Source organism: Ziziphus jujuba, chromosome 10, assembly GCF_031755915.1.
Source record: "Ziziphus jujuba cultivar Dongzao chromosome 10, ASM3175591v1".
Classification (NCBI taxonomy): domain Eukaryota; kingdom Viridiplantae; phylum Streptophyta; class Magnoliopsida; order Rosales; family Rhamnaceae; genus Ziziphus; species Ziziphus jujuba.
The window spans coordinates 17,177,187-17,195,076 of NC_083388.1; the positions used below are offsets into that span (position 1 = coordinate 17,177,187).

The 17,890-nt window shown below is 33.1% G+C and overlaps 4 protein-coding genes across 7 annotated transcripts; 2 read left to right on the forward strand and 2 right to left on the reverse strand.

Moving 5' to 3' along the window:
* Positions 1-524: 524 nt before the first annotated feature.
* On the forward strand, positions 525-3,471 carry LOC107411458 (alpha-L-fucosidase 1). 2 transcript variants are annotated; one of them, XM_060811949.1, is made up of 4 exons: positions 525-1,347; positions 1,894-2,130; positions 2,547-2,656; positions 2,735-3,471. In XM_060811949.1, the coding sequence occupies exons 1-4, from the start codon at positions 710-712 to the stop codon at positions 3,316-3,318; spliced, it is 1,569 nt and encodes a 522-aa protein (XP_060667932.1). In that variant the 5' UTR covers positions 525-709; the 3' UTR covers positions 3,319-3,471. The 2 variants fall into 2 exon arrangements, with proteins under 2 accessions (XP_060667932.1, XP_048324225.2); XM_048468268.2 differs by having other exon boundaries at positions 527-1,347; positions 2,547-3,471.
* A 123-nt stretch (positions 3,472-3,594) lies between these two features.
* On the reverse strand, positions 3,595-8,515 carry LOC107411479 (uncharacterized). 3 transcript variants are annotated; one of them, XM_016019071.4, is made up of 10 exons: positions 8,362-8,515; positions 7,890-8,145; positions 7,171-7,237; positions 6,561-6,626; positions 5,869-5,962; positions 5,640-5,756; positions 5,291-5,391; positions 4,606-4,680; positions 4,419-4,511; positions 3,595-4,039 (listed from the first exon to the last, which is right to left on the reverse strand). In XM_016019071.4, the coding sequence occupies exons 2-10, from the start codon at positions 7,901-7,903 to the stop codon at positions 3,731-3,733; spliced, it is 936 nt and encodes a 311-aa protein (XP_015874557.2). In that variant the 5' UTR covers positions 7,904-8,145; positions 8,362-8,515; the 3' UTR covers positions 3,595-3,730. The 3 variants fall into 3 exon arrangements, with proteins under 3 accessions (XP_015874557.2, XP_015874558.2, XP_015874559.2); XM_016019072.4 differs by having other exon boundaries at positions 7,890-7,973; positions 8,362-8,509; XM_016019073.4 differs by having other exon boundaries at positions 7,890-7,912; positions 8,362-8,505.
* Positions 8,516-10,337: 1,822 nt separating this feature from the next.
* On the forward strand, positions 10,338-11,331 carry LOC125420997 (cationic peroxidase 2). Its single transcript, XM_048468689.2, has 2 exons — positions 10,338-10,578; positions 11,120-11,331. The coding sequence occupies exons 1-2, from the start codon at positions 10,338-10,340 to the stop codon at positions 11,329-11,331; spliced, it is 453 nt and encodes a 150-aa protein (XP_048324646.2).
* Positions 11,332-12,384: 1,053 nt separating this feature from the next.
* Positions 12,385-15,649, reverse strand: LOC107411480 (mediator of RNA polymerase II transcription subunit 28). The gene is made up of 4 exons (XM_060811730.1): positions 15,440-15,649; positions 14,594-14,778; positions 13,084-13,196; positions 12,385-13,016 (listed from the first exon to the last, which is right to left on the reverse strand). The coding sequence occupies exons 2-4, from the start codon at positions 14,769-14,771 to the stop codon at positions 12,882-12,884; spliced, it is 426 nt and encodes a 141-aa protein (XP_060667713.1). The 5' UTR covers positions 14,772-14,778; positions 15,440-15,649; the 3' UTR covers positions 12,385-12,881.
* Positions 15,650-17,890: the final 2,241 nt, after the last annotated feature.

Genomic DNA, 17,890 nt, shown 5'->3' on the forward strand with positions numbered 1-17,890 from the left:
ATTTCAGGTGGTAAATATAGCAATTTTACAATTTTGGTGACAAAATGAAAGGGGAAAAAAATTGCAATAGTTTACGGGGGAACATGTATTTTACCCTATTCCTAATTATCAACAACTACTAGTCTACTAGTATGCTTTTATCCAAAAAAAAAAAAAAAAAAAAACAAAAGGAAAGACTACTACTTGCAAACATGGGCTATTCATCATATTACTATGACTATGATTTCTTATACCCAATGTCAAATAATATTTGATTTGAAATTTTAGATGACAATAATATGTTTGTGAAGCAAGGACGAGCGCAATAACCGATGCATAAGAATCGTGGACATAGACTGAAAAAACAAAAATGTATGCAACAGAACAAACAATTTCACAAGCCTAAAAGAACTAAACCAAAAGACCCCACAAAGATTTAATTTTTTTTTTTTTAAAAAGAGTAAAATAGTCCAATGAAAATCCGATAAGTAAAATAAAAGACAGCATATTTATATAATCCGATTTCTCAGTTTGTCACTCAAAATCCAAAACAAGGAAAAACGACACAGTAACTACCTCTTTGCTTGGGAGCTGAGAGACCTGGTCAACAAATACCCCAAAAAAGTTCACTCACTATTAAAGAAGACCAATCACCTGCCCTTCTGGGCAAAGTCCAAAGAAGACCTTACATTTCTCAGTTCTCAGTCTGAGTCTCAGCTCTACCTCCACCATGACGAAGGAGAAGAAGGTCCAAAGCACCACTATCAATTCCAATTGCTACCCATTAATCCGATCCTTAAACTTTATAAGACCCATTTCTCAATTCATCTTCTTTCTCTTTCTTTCTCTACCATTCCAATCTCTCCCTTCATCTTCATCTTCTTCTTCTTCGGATCGAAAATTCAAAGACCCACCTCCTCTTCCCATATTGCCAATCCCCTCTGCTTTTCAGCTCCGATGGCAATTGGATGATATGGCCATCTTCCTCCATTTCGGGACCAACACCTTCACAGATTCTGAATGGGGCAGTGGTCGCGCTGACCCATCTGTTTTCAACCCGACTCAGCTCGATGCTGCTCAGTGGGTCCGAGTTGCTAAAGACTCCGGGTTTAAGCGTCTAGTTCTCACTGCAAAACACCATGACGGCTTCTGTTTGTGGCCCACAGAATACACTGATTACTCGGTGAGGTCGAGTCCTTGGAGGAATGGGAGTGGTGATATTGTAGGTGAGTTGGCTCAGGCTGCTAGGGACGCAGGGATTGGATTGGGGATTTACCTTTCGCCCTGGGATCGCCACGAGCCGTGTTACGGGGAGACGTTGGATTATAATGAGTTCTACATAGGGCAAATGACTGAATTGCTCACCAAGTAAGTAGTTGGGATTGAATGTTTCCGAGTATAATTAGATAACTGTTCTTTTTCTGAGCAAAATATTGAAATTCGGTTTGTTTAAGGATGTCTTGTTTGTTGTCAATTCTAATCAGATATTGTTTTTCCAAAGGACATAGTATGTGTTCTTTTCTTGCCACTTGTGTAGCTGTTCTTTGTTTGCATGGTTCTGGAATTTGTAATCGGTTGGTTATGTTTTTGGAAGATTCATTGTTGTGGATTATTGGTTTGTTCTGTGCTTTTTATGAGGTATCTGACTGAGATTGTTTTTGGTTGGTTTATATTGCCATGAGAGAAAATGCTGGTTTTGTAATTAAAGTTGTATCATGGATTTAGATGTTTTCAGTTGTACATACATTCACATTATTGTCTCATGCTTGTTCTTAGCTGGTTCTTCCAGCTCTATTTACATATAGAGGTTTTTGTTCTGTTTAACACGGTCGAAACGAGATTTTGAATTGTGGAATTTTGGTAGTTTCCTGGAAAATTAAATTGAATAATATGTTTTTTAATCAATTGAACCAGGTATGGAGATATCAGGGAAGTATTTTTGGATGGTGCAAAAGGGGAGAATGAGAAGGATATGGAGTATTTTTTCGATTCGTGGTTTAGTCTTATTCATCAGCTCCAGCCTGGGGCTGTCATTTTTACTGATGCTGGTCCTGACGTCAGGTGGATTGGGGATGAGGCTGGTATAGCTGGGTCTACATGTTGGTCTCTTTTTAACCGGAGTTATGTCACCATCGGTGGTTATGATACTGAGTGAGTTCATCTTCTTTCGTTCACTTCCATTTTGATTCTACTTGCTTTTAATTAGAATTATTTTCTATGGCAATTGGAATGGGCATTAAGGTGCAAGATAACCAAGAAAGCTAACAAATTTTTTTCAAGAGAAACTAAGGAAATAGGAGATGAGTCTTCTTATAATGATGAAATCGCCAAAATTGGTCAACAAAACCATATATAATTTCACCATTAATTTAAGTAGTTTAGTTCTGATAGGTTGAGTTAGGAGTGCAAAAAGTCTTTTTTCTTGCATATTGTGTGTATTTGCATTTATTAACCCAGAATGATACTTCAAGCACTGAGAATAGAATTTCTCAAGCACTATCTTTCCCTCCCTTCTGTCTGAATAAATTTTAAGTTTCATTTGATTATGAATTATTTATATCCAACAGATATTTAATACGAGGAGACCCAGTAGGACATGATTGGGTGCCTGCTGAATGTGATGTCTCAATAAGGCCTGGTTGGTTTTGGCATCCATCGGAAGTTCCAAAGTCTGCAAGTACGCTTCTTGATATATACTATAAATCAGCTGGCAGAAACTGTCAATTGCTACTAAATGTGCCTCCAAACTCTTCAGGTCTGATATCAGCTGAAGACATACAAGTGCTTAAAGAATTCAACGAACTTAAGAAATCAATATTCTCTCTCAATCTGGCTGCAAATGCTCTTCTCACCGCCAGCAGTACACGAGGAAGACTCCAGGATTCTCGCTTCGACCCCTACAATGTCCTTAAAGAAGGCATTTATACCTACTGGGCCCCTGAGGAGAATCAGTATGAATGGGTGTTATACTTGAACCTTACTAAAGTAGTTTCTTTCAATGTTCTTCGAGTTCAGGAGCCGATTCATATGGGACAGCGGGTTATGGAGTTTCACCTTGAGATCCTTAATGCAAATGATGAGTGGAAGAAAGTGATCAATGGCACCACAGTGGGATATCAGAGACTGTTGAGATTTCCAACTGTTAAATCTCAGCATTTGAGGTTTGTCATTGACGAGTCCCGAGCAGACCCTCTTATTTCCAACCTCGGAATTTATATGGATGAATTTTCCATTTTCAGCAACATCGTATATAATAATACAAGGAGGCACACACACCTCAATGGCAGTCAGTATCTTCGCCATATTCCATTCAATCATTCCCAAGTAGCCACGATGTAGTCTTTATTTATTTATATACCTTGGTGTATAGTGTTCAGAGGTTCAAGCATTAGTTTGTATGAAAAATTTCTATTTCGCAAATTCACAAAATTCTTAGCACCTTGTGGATCTCATTTCTGAGAATAAATTCAAACCCTCTACTGGTTATCTGTATTGCGCTCATCAAGTCAAGAAACGATTTACTTCAAAGTTACAGAAAATCCGTCGATGATATTTGGATATAGCACTAGTGTACTACAGTTTAATATGGAACAGAGAGAACGTATATTGAGCCAGTTCTTGAAGAATGGAATTCCCAAAAGACAAAGGAAATGCCATTATAATTTCTAATTGATAAATAGTTTAACAAGAGCCTACTTATACAATAAGATATCGGATATGGAAACCCTCTCACAAGTAGTAACTCTACTAGTCAAGTAATTTTGATGTCATGCAGTAGCCGAGCGGCGATGGATCCATATCTTCTAGCTTCCCAGTCGCTTAATTTTTCATTCGGGAGTCTCGTGACTAGATCACAATCCTCCTTGACCTTTTCACTAACAAAATCAGTCACTTGTTCCACTTCATTACATTCACTGGCTTTTTCGTTCCTATTCTCGTTTGTTTCAACTCCATCAATTTTCTCATCGATTTGACAAGCAGGGTTCTCAGAGCTCCCTGTACTAGGCTTTAAACCCATAATATAAAGTTGGATACTTGGATGTTGGTATGTCTCATCCATCTGCATGGATTTAAGTGATTAGTGAGAGCAATTTCTACGAGTAAAGAATTCTTGATTATCAATCAGCATTGACCAGAGAAAGTGATAGGAATGGATTCTAATATTTGGCAAGAACCAACACTAATTTGGCTCCTAAATCAATTAACTATTCAAAAGCTTTTAGAGTAACAGAAAGTCCGGATCTCATCTTAAGCTATTAAAGGGGTTGGGACTCTATTTACAAGCCACAGATCTCAAAGTTGCATTATATTTTTTTGAGCATGAGTGAAAGTCTATAAATATGATGACTAGAGAAGTTAGAGGAAAGAAAAGGGGATCCCAACTAGACCTAGAGTCATTGTCTAGATATTACATGAAAGTGATGAAATAGACCACATACCTTGGAACTCGGAATCGTTTTTAGGTCGAAGTTTTTTTTCCACATGTTAAGCATTTGCTCATGGACACTTGTAGAACGGATCTCATATCCCAACTTCAAAGAAAATTTTTGAAACAATGACACAACAATGATGATACTTTTGGAGGAAAAAAATTCAAATAAACATTATATTTAGCAAGTATCCTACCACAATTGTGGTTTTGGGCCCTGACAGTGCGAAGATTGTCTGCAACAATGGTTCTAAGAGATTTTCTGCATAAACCTAAATCCAAATGGTTAGTATTTTACCAGCTCAGTTCAATTTTACTAAATGCAGTGTCCAAGGCCATCAATCACAGGGAAAAAAATAAATGAATTAGATCAATATGCCAATTAAGAAATAAGAAGTTCGGATATTTAACAGGGGAATCGAGAGTTATACTGCTCTGGATTGCAAGCCTTACACATTGCATACTCAATCATAACACCAATATCAAATAAATTGGAAAGGCAATAAGAAAAATGAGTCAACAATTAGCCTTGAATTAAGTCCTAAGTCTTCAAATGAAGGAATACAGATTTTGGACCATAAATAGGTGGAAACATGACTTAGCTTAGGATATCCTGAAACCATTTTATATGTATGGTTTATTAGGAACAATACTTTTACCTAGACAATAACATGCAGTAATTAACATTCGGACAATAAGGACATACACGCAGTGCAGAAAAGTAATAGCAAAACAAGTTTGATAACAAGAAATTTTAAATTTACATAACGTATTGTACCAGTTATATTAACTTGTCAAATTTCTCAGCACGGATCCAATAATTAGGTAGGTAAGTCACTATTATTTTTCTTGGTAACCAAAACAAAAAATGTAAAAACTTACAACATCAGTGCCAATTATGTAATCAAAAGGTGGACCTACAGCCCTTATATGATCCTCATTTCCCCAGTTCAACTCTGCAACCTGGATAGAACCAAATGTATCTACAAAGTACAAAATTATGACATCAGATACAAGCACTCCAACTGCCTAGATTCTCCACAAACATTATTAGGCAGATCCCCAAAAAAACAAAACAATGCATCATCTTCTCTAAGTAAAAAAATTACACTAATTTCCAGAATCTTCATACTTCATTCAGCAATGACATTATATAAGCTTAGTTACATGCATATGCAAACTAAAAACATGCACATGACAAGGATAAATGTAAATGAGATTCAAAGCACACCAGAACCAGGATTCATCTGCACAATCCTTGAAGTGTTACGTTCTACATTTCTTCTTAGCAATGGCAAAACCTCCTTTTGATCTGTGGCAACTACATCACATCCCAGTAATGCCATGCCTGAAAAGAGCAAATCCATGTCAGATGAGACAGACCATACCAGGCGATGCAAACTGAAAAAACACCAGGTAGCTTAATTCCACATAATAATGTGATAGAAATATAAACTCACCAAAACCAGCTACTCCACAACCTGCACCAAGTTCAATAACACGTTTTCCTTTAAGTTTAGATGGGCTGAACCTTCCTCTTCTGCAATTTTTCTCCTGAAACAACCATAGAAGTACTGTTATAAACATAAAAAGTTTGCACTTGAACAATGGGTGACCTTACATCAAGACTAAACAAAAACGAAAACCCAGCTCAGCTCCAGTATGAAAGTAAGCCTGTCATGGAAAAGAAATTTTCTTGATGTGAGTAAAAAGGGATTCTTAATATTTTCTGTAGGCTGAAACCTTCCAGCCAGCCTCCTGCCCAAAATAAATAATACAAAGCCCTCGTGCCATTGAACAAAAATTGACATGCAATGCCTTTTTAGGTCATAGCATTTTCAATTCCGGATTTGAATAACTTGTTAGAAATAATTAAGGACCACGGGAAGATCAGTTATATAAGTTGCAGTTTTGAGAATGAATCCAGCTATGCCTATGAAAATCCTTTCCCTGATTATTGAATTTAACTGCACTTAACCCATAAACAACCACATACATCGACAAAGATAGACACATTAAAAAAAATTCTTACATGTCAACCATTTAAATTTGCCCACATATGGCAACTTTCAGATACTCCAAGTCAGCGGCATGTGAAAGCAAAAATTAGAAAAATATTACTAATAGCATGTTAAGGGACCAGAGTTATTACCAGAAATTTAGCGAACACCAGTGATGCATCCCAAACCGTTGTTCCTAAATGCTTGGAATTGGGATCCTATAACAATGAAAAAGAACATTTCCTATAGTCAAGGAAGTATTTAGATATATGCAAGAAAACTAACATCCCTATATTTACCATTAAATTGACTATTGATTACTTTGCAAAACAAATAAGGTAGCTAAAAGCCCTATCATACGATGAACACATGTAGGCTAAACTGGAGCCATAGTTTCAACCGGAATTTTAAAATAAGCAGCTATAATATTTTAGTCCCATGAAATTATTCCATAAATAGAGGTTAACTCTTTCCCCACTTTGCTCTACGATATAATTAGTGCTGCTTTCATTTGAAATATTAGAAAAAACAAAAAAGCCTGTTACAAAAGGCAGAAAAGAAACCCTGAATATGTTCTTTCCAAACAGGGAAATAATGGATTTCTGTCTCCACCTTGACAGGTATCCCTGCTTGTGGTGAATCATTGTATCTTGCTTAAAACACTAGAAAAGAGGATGTCAATGGGTAGAAAAATAAAGTACAAACATGCATACAAATTTCAAAATGAAAATAAAACAAAACTAAAAAAAAAAAAAAAAATACCTGTGAGAACTGCAATTCATGGCCCATAACTTCTAAATTCATTGAAAACGTAGTTGGCAAATTTAACCTGATACAAAAAATGTATGCAATTTTAATAGAACTCGCTAAAGAGAAAGAAGAGCTACAAGAAGTTTCACAGAAGACACTGCATTGTCAATGGCACAAAACAGTATGTGATATTAGGCGGGACCAAGATAAGAGGTCCTAACATATGAAAACACTAAGTGGTAAAGATTATAAATCTAACGCACACGATCATGGTTCTTCAGCAACTAAAAAACCCTGAAGGCTAATAGACTCGGTAGAGCTATATGTGGTGAAACTGCAGATAAGACTATATTTAACACAATCCTAACAATCAAAAATCATATGTAGAACCATGTTAACCCCATGGAAACATTTCTCATACATCACAATCAGCCAATGCCATAAAGGAATGATTATCCTCAACTGAAGGGCATAGATCATTTTGCTTATAAAAGATTTAATTGGACATGGAGTTACGTAATCGATAATGGAAAACCGAATAGCTACAAAGTCTACAAGCAGCAGCAGATGTGAGGCATACTGACCACTTGTTTCCAGGTACCCCAACATAAATCAGTAACTAATACTTATTACCAAATAAGTTCTTTGATAAATGACACTATGAAATCAAACCCCAAACAGAAAGTTAAAAATAAATAAATAAACAAATAAAAATAAAAATTGCAGAATACCTGTCGGGCTCCATTTGAATACGCTATGTGTTGCTCAAGAAAAAAGTGATTGTCAGTGAACTCGAACTCAAGCCTACAAGCTAACTATACTTCCACAATACAATCGTCAAAATCAAAACTTCACCGAAAAATGGCGAAAGGCATATATATATATATAGATATATATAAATTCCCCAATTCGAAGAATTGATTGCTTAAGATAAACTAAACAAGCTGTTCAACGTATCGTATCTCAAAAAGGAAAAAATTCTGGCATCTGAAAATAAAAATGGAAAATTTTGATTCCAGAGAGAGAGAGAGAGAGAGGGAGAGAGAGAAGAAAGAAAGAAGAAGAAGAAATTGCAATGAAAATTGAAGATTTTATAAGGAAAAAAAAAAAAAAAAAAAAAAAAAGAGGAATAGATGAGTGGAGGAACCCAGTAATCTTATGTAGAGTGATGGAATTGGCAAGGAAGTTTGAGAAAGCTAATACCTCTATTTTTGTTTTACGACCTCAAACTCCAACCCCCACTTAACCAATTCTTCGTGGGTCGTGGCGTGACGCTGCCGTAAAGCACCAAATAATCCCACACCTCCTACTATTTCACTTCCCTCTGAAATCTTTGTGTTTTTTTTTTTTTTTTTTTTATTGGTTCCTCTGTGATGGCTTAAAAAAAAAAAAAAAAAAAAAAAAAAAAAAAAAAAAAAAAAAACCTTCTTCGATTTTGGATATAGGTCTGATATTTTAGAAGCTACCTTTCAGAGAAGACATGATAATAAAAATAAAGCTCACATTGATTAATTTATTTGATATTATTTACATGTTAATTTTTGGGATGTAAACCTTCCAAGATAAGCACTTATTATGGGTTCCATTTTTAATATATAATGTTCTCAAGAATAAACTGATCTATTTGGAAATAATTTTAAAAATGTTAAAATCATTTTTAAATAGATAGAAACGTTGTACATAATATTTGGTTAAAAAATATGATAGTGAAATGATTTTGTCATTCAAAAATCACAAATTTGGTGATTTCATAAGCAGGAAAAATTAATTGAAGTGATTCTTATCAGTGACTCCCAAACGAACCCATAGAAAAACATCTTCTATGACACTGTCGTACACTGTCAGCCCCTTTCCTTTTTTTCTCTTTTTTTTTCCTTTTCAATTTTTTTTTTTAAAATTTCTTTGATGATCCATTTAAAAAAAAAAAAATTACTTTGATGCATTATTTATTTTGTAAGTTTTGTTATTTATTATTAACCGTGAATGGTTTATCAAAGAGATCAGTTATATACGTAAATAATCAAGTAAATGCGGAGACTACAAATATGAAGTATTGAAATTAAACTGTTGATGAGAAGAATGGTAGCGATAATACTAACCGCAAACACTACACACAAATTAATCTTTAATTGTGTATTAACTAATATGATATCTTGTTTGTAGCTCACAAATTAATCTCCTCACGGCCAATAGTTCTTGGCTTGGCTTCCATTTTATTATCATTTATAAAAAAAATTCCACTTTGTGGCATTTGAATGTTCCTTCAATTATACGTACGGGAACACTATAGTAAGGGAAGATGTTCACTGTTAATGAACGCTTAACGTGTATTTTTCATAAGTTTCATGCATTTATTAAATGATGAGCATTTTTTTCCATAAAAAGATTATATATATATATATACAAAAATATTATAGTAGAGAAAATTACTTACAATATAAAAATGAATAATCATTCACAATTGTTAGATTATAAATATTATTAAAATTTGATGATTATAAATGGTTGTCATCCACAATATGATAAATAACTTTGTCTACAATAATGAATTTGGCCGTGAAACAGCTACTGCTAGTGATTGATCACTAATTAATTAAACGACATTATTGACTTAATTGTATGCTCATATTAAACAAATTATAAAAAAAAACTTGAAAGGCAAAAGCAATGTTAATTTCATAGGAAAATCAGTAATATTTTCATGAAAATCCGGACTGAGTACTCCTTATTGTATTGTATGTGACAAAATAATTAATGCCACTAAGCTAGCTATAACTATTACCTGCATTTTGCTAACTAATAATTATGCTTGCAACAGTACTAGTGGAAGTCCTTTCAAAATTATCAATTGGACTCTAGAAACGAAAATAATTTATTTCTGCCACCAAAAAAAAAAAAAAAAAAAAAATTCAATAAAATAACTATTTCTTATAAATAAATAAAACTGACGCTTATAGCAATTGGATGCCAATCCGGACGAGCTATTATCAAAGTCTCGGTTGTTGACTTTCTCTCCCTGCCATATCCGTATAAATTCATCTACTTCACAACTCAAATCCACAACTTCACCCAAAAAATAAAAAAAATAAAACAAAACCCCTCAGATTTTCTCCAAAAAGAAATAAATAAAAAAATAAAAGAATTCTTCTCTGATACCATTAACATTTTCTTTAGCCAAAATGGAAGGCATTACTCTTATTTCCTGTAAAACACTCATTTCAGTGTTTCTCTTCCTTGCTTGTGTTGCCAACACAGTGCATGGCCAAGCTGCTGCAGGCACACGTGTTGGTTTCTATGATGGTTCATGCCCAACAGCTGAAGCAGTCGTCAAGTCCACAGTTCAAACCCACTTCAGTTCCAACCCTACTATTGCTTCTCCTGGCTTTCTTAGGATGCACTTCCATGACTGGTTCGTCCATGGCTAAATTTCCGTGGCTTTAGAGATAGTATTGATTCACAGAAGCAAAAGTTTGCAGAAAAAGGTCCAAACACACAAGATTTGGTCACCCTACCTGGTAAGCATATATAACTAATATATATATATATATATATAGTTTTGATTCGTTGGGAATACAATTCTTATTTTATGTTATTTCCAACAATTTTTATTTTATATTGACATCTATTGATATAACAAATTGTTAAAATTTTTTAACTATAATTTATTAATTCATGTGGTATCTTTAATATTTAACATATCAATATATTTTCATATTATGTTATAAACATATTCTCAACAAATTATTATTAATATATATTACCCATATTGTAATATATAAGACATACTATACATGAAATAATTAAATGGTCCAAGTATTTTTGTATAGGTTTTTGGTTTTGACTGCATCCATGCATTTTTTTTACGTGGCTATATATACATATATAGGTGGACACACTATTGGTACCACAGCATGCCTATTGTTCATATATACACTCCGAACACTATAAAACTTCACTACAGCCGGCAATGGTAGAGGCGTTCTTGTGTCTGATCAGAAGTTACGGACTGATGCCTCTTCCAGAACTTTTGTTCAAAAGCTTTTGGGCGTTAGAGGATTGCTTGGATTGAAATTCAATGTGGAGTTTGGCAAGTCCATGGTGAAAATGAGTAATATTGGTGTTAAAACAGGCAGTCAGGGTGAGATTCGCACCCTTTGTTCGGCTATTAATTAAACTAATTAAATAGTACTCCAGCTGAAAATAAATCCAAGTCTTTTTTTTTTTTTTGGGGGAAAATTTGAAGAAAATTCGGAATTGAACAAACTAAATGAATTGAAGCCTTTTTAGTTTATAGATTTAACATTGTTCAAATTAATCGATCAATGAAGTATATACTTGTCAGGAAACGAAGAAGTTTGCATTTCAATTTTACATGTATATATGTAGTTTGTTTGATCGGCAAAAGGAGACAAAAGAAATTATACATAAAAGTTTTTCTCTTTTACACAATTTTTTAATATTTTATCTCCCTATGTGTATATATTTTCAAAAATATTAGGATTGCAAAAATATTCATTAAATTTATTTATCAAATAATATGATACAATTTAATTGATCATTTTTAAATTTATTTTATTGATTTAAAGGTTTATTTATATATATTTTAAATTATTTGGATGTTATTTTTGTACCTATAGCATTACTGATATATTATATAAATATGATCATCAATCTAATTAGTTATTGTATACCATGTTCATTTATTAAAAATAAAATAGGGAAATAAAATATAAAGAATTTCCAATGTTTATTTTCAAATCAATAAAAAAAAAAAAATTTCTTTTAAACAATCCAATTAACAATACCGCTAAATTACCCGCTAGTGATAATAGGCTTAGTAATGAAAGGATCTTTCTAAATTTATACATACAAAAAAAAAAAAAATCCAAACAAAACAAAAGAAATGGATTGAGAAAGTACATAGACTATGAAATATCTTGTTTAATTAATTAATAAAGGTAACTGGGTTTGTTGCCTATGAATTCTGTATGATTTTGCCTTTCAAACAAAAATAATAATAATAATAGGTAGCATTTAAATCATTTAGCTTCAACTATTTACCTATATATATTTCTTATCAGAACCCAAGGACCTTTCTCTAATCTTGTAACAATATCAATTTAATACTATTAAAAATTACTATATAATTTATTATCAAAATTTTGATAAAAAAAATTTAATACATGGAGTATTGCCCAATAATAAAATACAGGGATGCATAGAGAATAGCGAGAATAAATTCAAAACAACAGCTAAAAACGATTCTAATTAATCAAGCCTACATCCACTACAAAACATGATTATTCAACCCTCTAGTTTACAGACACTTGTTCTCGTTTGCTTTCTCAGGAATACCAAACTTTAAATCAAATACTAAAAATGAAATCCAAAAGCACTAACAAAAGAATAATACAACAAATTACTTTACATCTAAAGCTACTACCCAGGTCGAGCTGTGTTGCTTCAACTCCCGGCCTCAAAACCTAGCTCTCAAGAGAACACAAGGTTAAGTACAGAGGACTAACGTGTGCTGCACATGAAGGATTTGCACACAGAGAGAGAGAGAGAGAGAGAGAGAGCTTTAAAGAAGAGAAAGTAGTCAACAAGAGGGTATTAAAAAAACCTCCAGAGAAAGACAAAGCAATGGTCATATTAGATTTACCAAGAAATTGTTTCCGAAAACTAAAGGTTGTTTGATTAAGACCATTCCTATTGCTCACTGACTACACCCTCTCCAACTCAGTATGGTGTCTGTATAGTTGGTCTTTCAACTCTTTTCTCCACCCTTGAATAAGATTCTCTTGCTTATTGATGATCTCGTTCTTTATCTTCAACTCTTCCTCCATCACAGCGATCTCCTATAAAATGTAACTTGTTATAAGAAATTACTTAATCAAGCTACAAGTGCTTCAAATTTTTTATTACCTTTACAAGTGTTTCAGCCTTAGTTGGTTGATCTTCACGTTGCAGACTGATAAAGTACAATTGAAGTTTCTTAGCAGCCTCCATGAAATCTCTGGCGTGCCTCTCCACATCAACTGAAGCAATAAATAATAAACAACATTTTTAAAAGTAATCAGTTAACACAGCATTTCCAGGTAAACCACAAACAAATATTAAGATGATACAGTTAAAATTTACCACATATCAAAGAAACAAAACAACAGTTGACCAAAAAAGAGGAAAAATACAAAAACAAAATAACAACTACTATAATTATGATTTATGATACCCAACCTAATTAGATTATCTAGCAGCTATTTCAAGTTAAGTCATTGTTCCATATACGAATTTGAAATACCATATTTAACAAATCAACTCGTAATAAAAAGATAGATTTGTTGTTACCTGTATAGAACAAAAGAAAAATAGCTCTGAATATTCATAATCCATGCGTTATTTAAATAAAGCTAAAAATTAATATGGAAGGTGCACTATGACATAATATATTAATAATATCACAGTAAATCTTTATAATGAAGATGAAACTAAGTCATTACTGATTCAATAACACCTGGATGGATTATTGAACCCTGTATACCAATCATTTAGAAAAGGTTCCATATTGTTTATGTTCTTTGTCAACAGTACCATATCCCATATTGATACACCATCTCCTAATTTTAGTATCTGAGCCTACAACATTGTGTTTGTCACATTGATTGGAACTACTCTCAACAGGCATACTTTCAAGTTCCACAAAGATTTTCAATGACTTATAGCAAGGTCTAGGGTAAAGATATATTTGTTTCATTATATTTATATAATGTTCAGCTACTTACATAGCTTCAAGATAACTAAGCAAAGAGCTTTAGAAGACTCACCTTTCTCTAGTGTCATACTAACAATAAATCCAACTGTACTCAAATTTATCCAGTAACATCCACTCATCTTTAGAAAAATTATCTAATTATTCTCACAGTTTATCTCTTTATCTGTCCATTCCCGTCTCCCTCGACAACTTGGCCTAAGGCAATGTTCCTCATACATGAGTGTGGGTGTGTATTAGAACATGTCCAAGTGTTGTATTGGCTCATTTTCCAAAGGTTTTTTTTTTTTTTTTTTTTTTTTTTTTGGGGTACCTGGAGTGCCCATTGTAGATACCTTATTAAAGTCTAATTGTCAGATGTGGATACCATAAGGTAAACTAAAGAGTCGAAGTAACATAATCCTTTGTCTTAGCAAAGAACACATTATTTGAATCAAAAGATTATCTAGTTCATGATAGCGCAATTTTGCATCAAGTGTTCCAATTTCATGGTGTCAAATTAGCTGTGCATACAAATGTTAAGTGAAAACCCAAAAAGAAAAGAAAGTATTTGGGAGCTAAAAGGCAATGAATATTATGAACTAGCGTAGCACTTCACTCAGTCCAGAGTGTTATAGACCAAAATGTCCAGTAACACAAAAATGTAACAGGATTAGGTTTACTAACTCTGGTGAGAAGGGTGAGGAGAACGGTCTATTGCTTGGAGTTCTCTAGCAGGTAAACATGGAAGCAAAGCAGCCTCTAACGCCAACAGGCACGCCATCATGTCTTCCTTTGGAGCTGTTGCGGACTGAAGGGGCGGATCAGGTTGATGTTGTTGATCATGTACAGGACGCTCCGCCATATTATCTCTATTAAAAACAACAAAAACAAAATGATATCAAAATTGCACGGTTATCATGCTATGTCAATCCTTTTCTTATTTGGAAACCCAGAAACAAAGCCAAAAATAATAAACAAAATTGAGTTAAATAAACAATAAACCATAGGCCTCAATGGAAATCTTCATTTCTGAACAGTAAAGAAAAACAAACCAATAACTTGAACTCTGTATGCTAACAATTTTCTAATTCACTGCAATGTACATGCAGAATCGAAAAGCTACTAATCAATGTCAACCAATAACTTAATCTCAGTATTAATCCATGAAGGCCAATTTATATACATGACCAAATTTCCAAATATCCAATAGGATCGCATTAGAAAATGTGTGCCAATAGAACCAAACATTCAAAAGAATGTACAATATAGAACATTCATCGAACTCACTAATAAATAAATCCTACAAAGAGTTGCCCAACCCCAAAAATTTTTCCCTTTTTTCCCCAAAAAATTTCGCATTTATTCAAAAAACAAATAAAGGTCTACGAAGAGTTGCCCAACCCCAAATGAACAAAACACGAACAGGGAAATTTTTTTTATTATTTTTTTTTTTTGCTGGGGGGGATACAATTGGTTATGAGAGAGAGCGAATTAGAAAGTTGGGAAGAGAGAAGGAAAGCGAGAACTTACAGAGAGTCAGAGACTACGAGTGAAGGTCGGTCGAAAAACGATCTTCTGAGACGGTGTGATGGCCAGGTTTTAGGGTTTTGACTGCATTATACAAACTGGATACACATGCTCTGCTCCTACGGAATGGGAGGAGGGCACCAGTGAGAGCAAAAGGGAAAAACACGAGAGAGAGCCAGGACAGACCCTATTTCTTGTTCATCATTAAACCCTAAATTATATCTAAACCGTATTTTTTTCGTTTATTTAAGTGACATTAACATCAGTACCTTCTAAATTATATCTATTTTACACAAAGTTCTCTGTTTCTTAAAATGCTTTTTACTTCTTTTTTTATTTTTTACTTTGCATTTTTTTGTTAATTTTTTAATAGATTTATCACATAATATAATTGATATATGAGATAAAAAATAAATGTGAAAAAAGACAATTTTATATAGTTTAAGATGTAAAATATAAAAACTTTCAAATAAAGAGTTTAATTAAACCAAAAAAATTATTAAATAATATTATTATATTTTTAAAAAGTTTTAAAAAATTAAAATGTGACTTTTCAAAAAAAAAATTTACATATAATAAATTTCCTAAATAAATAAATTAATATATATAAATACAAAAAATACATGAAATAAATAGTATTTAGATTACTTTTTTAAGATTTTATAATACTTAGATTATTTTTTATAATTTTTTAAATCTCAATAATATTTAGGTATTATATTTTTTTAAAACAATCACATTTCCATTCTTTTAAAACTTTACTAATTTATTAGAATAATAATAATTCTTTTTAACAAAAAAGTTTATTAATTTTTCATTAACTTTTCTATTTGAAAATTTTTTGTATTTTGTACCATAAATTATATAGAGTTGCATTTTGTAGTCTTAGTTTTATCCCATGTGTCAATCATTTGACAAAGTTCATAAAAGATAAAAGGATGCCAGGTGCCAAAAAAAGAAAAGAAAAGAAAGTGAAGTTCAAAATGTACAATCCTTAAAAAAACGTTTAAAGTACAAAGTATCAAAATGTGCATAATTTAGAATGCATTGATGCAATATTTTTATTTTTTATTTCTCTTTTATTTTATTTTTATTGCTAGTCTGCCAGTATGATTTTTTTTTTCCCCTGGATAAAGTTATTTTAGAACCTTTTTTTTTCATTATTTATTTATTTTTTTGGCAAACTTCATTTTTTATTTGAATAGACACCTTTTCCTCCATTGAACTTTACTAATTTACTTCATCAACGTTAATTGATTGATAAGCTTATCAACGAAACCGAGTTTTTTTTTTTTTTTTTTAAAGAATCTCTCTAAGAAATTCTTCTCTTTCTCTACATGGGTATGATTGTTTTCCCCATAGATCCGTCAGATCTAGCCTCTTCTTTCATTCTCTAAGCTACTGGTGATCTAGTTTCTTCCAGATATGCCACCTTTTTGTTTGTTTTTCTAGTAGAAACAGGGGTTTCTTCTCCTTTTTTGAATGGAGTTCAACCAGGGTCGTCTGAACAGTTTACAAGGTTCTCTGAGCTCTTTGTCCTTGCAACCAAAATCTAGGACATCAGGGGTTTTGAGGAAAGGACCTTGCTTGGAAAGGTGCTGTCTCCTAAAACTCTCAGCAAACGATTAGTTCTTGATATTATTTTTAAGATTTGGAAGGTGAAATCCAGAATCCTTTTAGAAAAGTTGAAAGATAATGTTTTCAAGTTCGTTTTTGGTTCTAGAGAAGATAAAGAGGACGTCTTTAGAGGGCGACCATGGTCTATCAATGGTGCTCATCTAATTCTAAAGGTGTGGCCCTCTGACAAATCCATTGATGAGATTGATTTCACTTCTCCTACCTTCTTTTTGCAAATCCATGGCCTTCCCCCTCTTGATCTGCATGAGGACTCTGTTGAGAAAATTGGCAATATGATTGGGCAAGTCCATAGGGAATTGCTTAATCAAGGATGTGTGGTTGCTTGTAGGTATTTGCGTGTTGGATTGGATTTGGATATCTTGGAACCATTACCGCCGGGATTTTTCCAAAGGAAAGGAGATGGAGATGTTTGTTGGATTCATTTTAAATATGAAAGATTAGTAGATTTGTGTTATTAGTGTGGAAGATTAGATCACACCATCGGAAAGTGCAGTATTGAGGTTCCGACTTCCTTTACCTCGGGCAATGGAAACTCGGTACAGGTTTATGGGAAATGGTTGAGGGCAGACGTGGCTAGTTGTCTGCGTTTCTTTAATGCTTCGGTTAATGAAGAGAATACTGCTAGTTTAGATTTAATCACAAAAAGTCAAGGAAATAATTTCCTAAATGATGTTTCCTTAGTCAAGCCTGGGAGCAAGGCTCACTTGGTTTGACTAAGCCAAATGAAGAAACCCAAGTAGCTCATGAGCTCTGTCCGGATTTTAATGCGCTATCGATTTCTCTCGAAAGACAAGATTCGTTTATAACGAAGAACAA

Excerpts from the sequence above, each read along its gene's own strand:
- LOC107411458 (XM_048468268.2), top strand. The coding sequence starts at position 710 with ATGACGAAGGAGAAGAAGGTCCAAAGCACCACTATCAATTCCAATTGC. Across the intron at positions 1,348-1,893 it reads ATGACTGAATTGCTCACCAA|GTATGGAGATATCAGGGAAG; the intron begins GTAAGTAGTTGG and ends CAATTGAACCAG. Across the intron at positions 2,131-2,546 it reads ATCGGTGGTTATGATACTGA|ATATTTAATACGAGGAGACC; the intron begins GTGAGTTCATCT and ends TATATCCAACAG.
- LOC107411479 (XM_016019071.4), bottom strand. Across the intron at positions 4,681-5,290 it reads ACATAATTGGCACTGATGTT|GTTTATGCAGAAAATCTCTT; the intron begins GTAAGTTTTTAC and ends ATTTGGATTTAG. Across the intron at positions 4,512-4,605 it reads GGCCCAAAACCACAATTGTG|TTGGGATATGAGATCCGTTC; the intron begins GTAGGATACTTG and ends TTTTCTTTGAAG.
- LOC125420997 (XM_048468689.2), top strand. The coding sequence starts at position 10,338 with ATGGAAGGCATTACTCTTATTTCCTGTAAAACACTCATTTCAGTGTTT. Across the intron at positions 10,579-11,119 it reads CCATGACTGGTTCGTCCATG|CCGGCAATGGTAGAGGCGTT; the intron begins GCTAAATTTCCG and ends ACTTCACTACAG.
- LOC107411480 (XM_060811730.1), bottom strand. The coding sequence starts at position 14,771 with ATGGCGGAGCGTCCTGTACATGATCAACAACATCAACCTGATCCGCCC. Across the intron at positions 13,197-14,593 it reads TCCTCACCCTTCTCACCAGA|TTGATGTGGAGAGGCACGCC; the intron begins GTTAGTAAACCT and ends TTATTGCTTCAG. Across the intron at positions 13,017-13,083 it reads AGGCTGAAACACTTGTAAAG|GAGATCGCTGTGATGGAGGA; the intron begins GTAATAAAAAAT and ends TACATTTTATAG.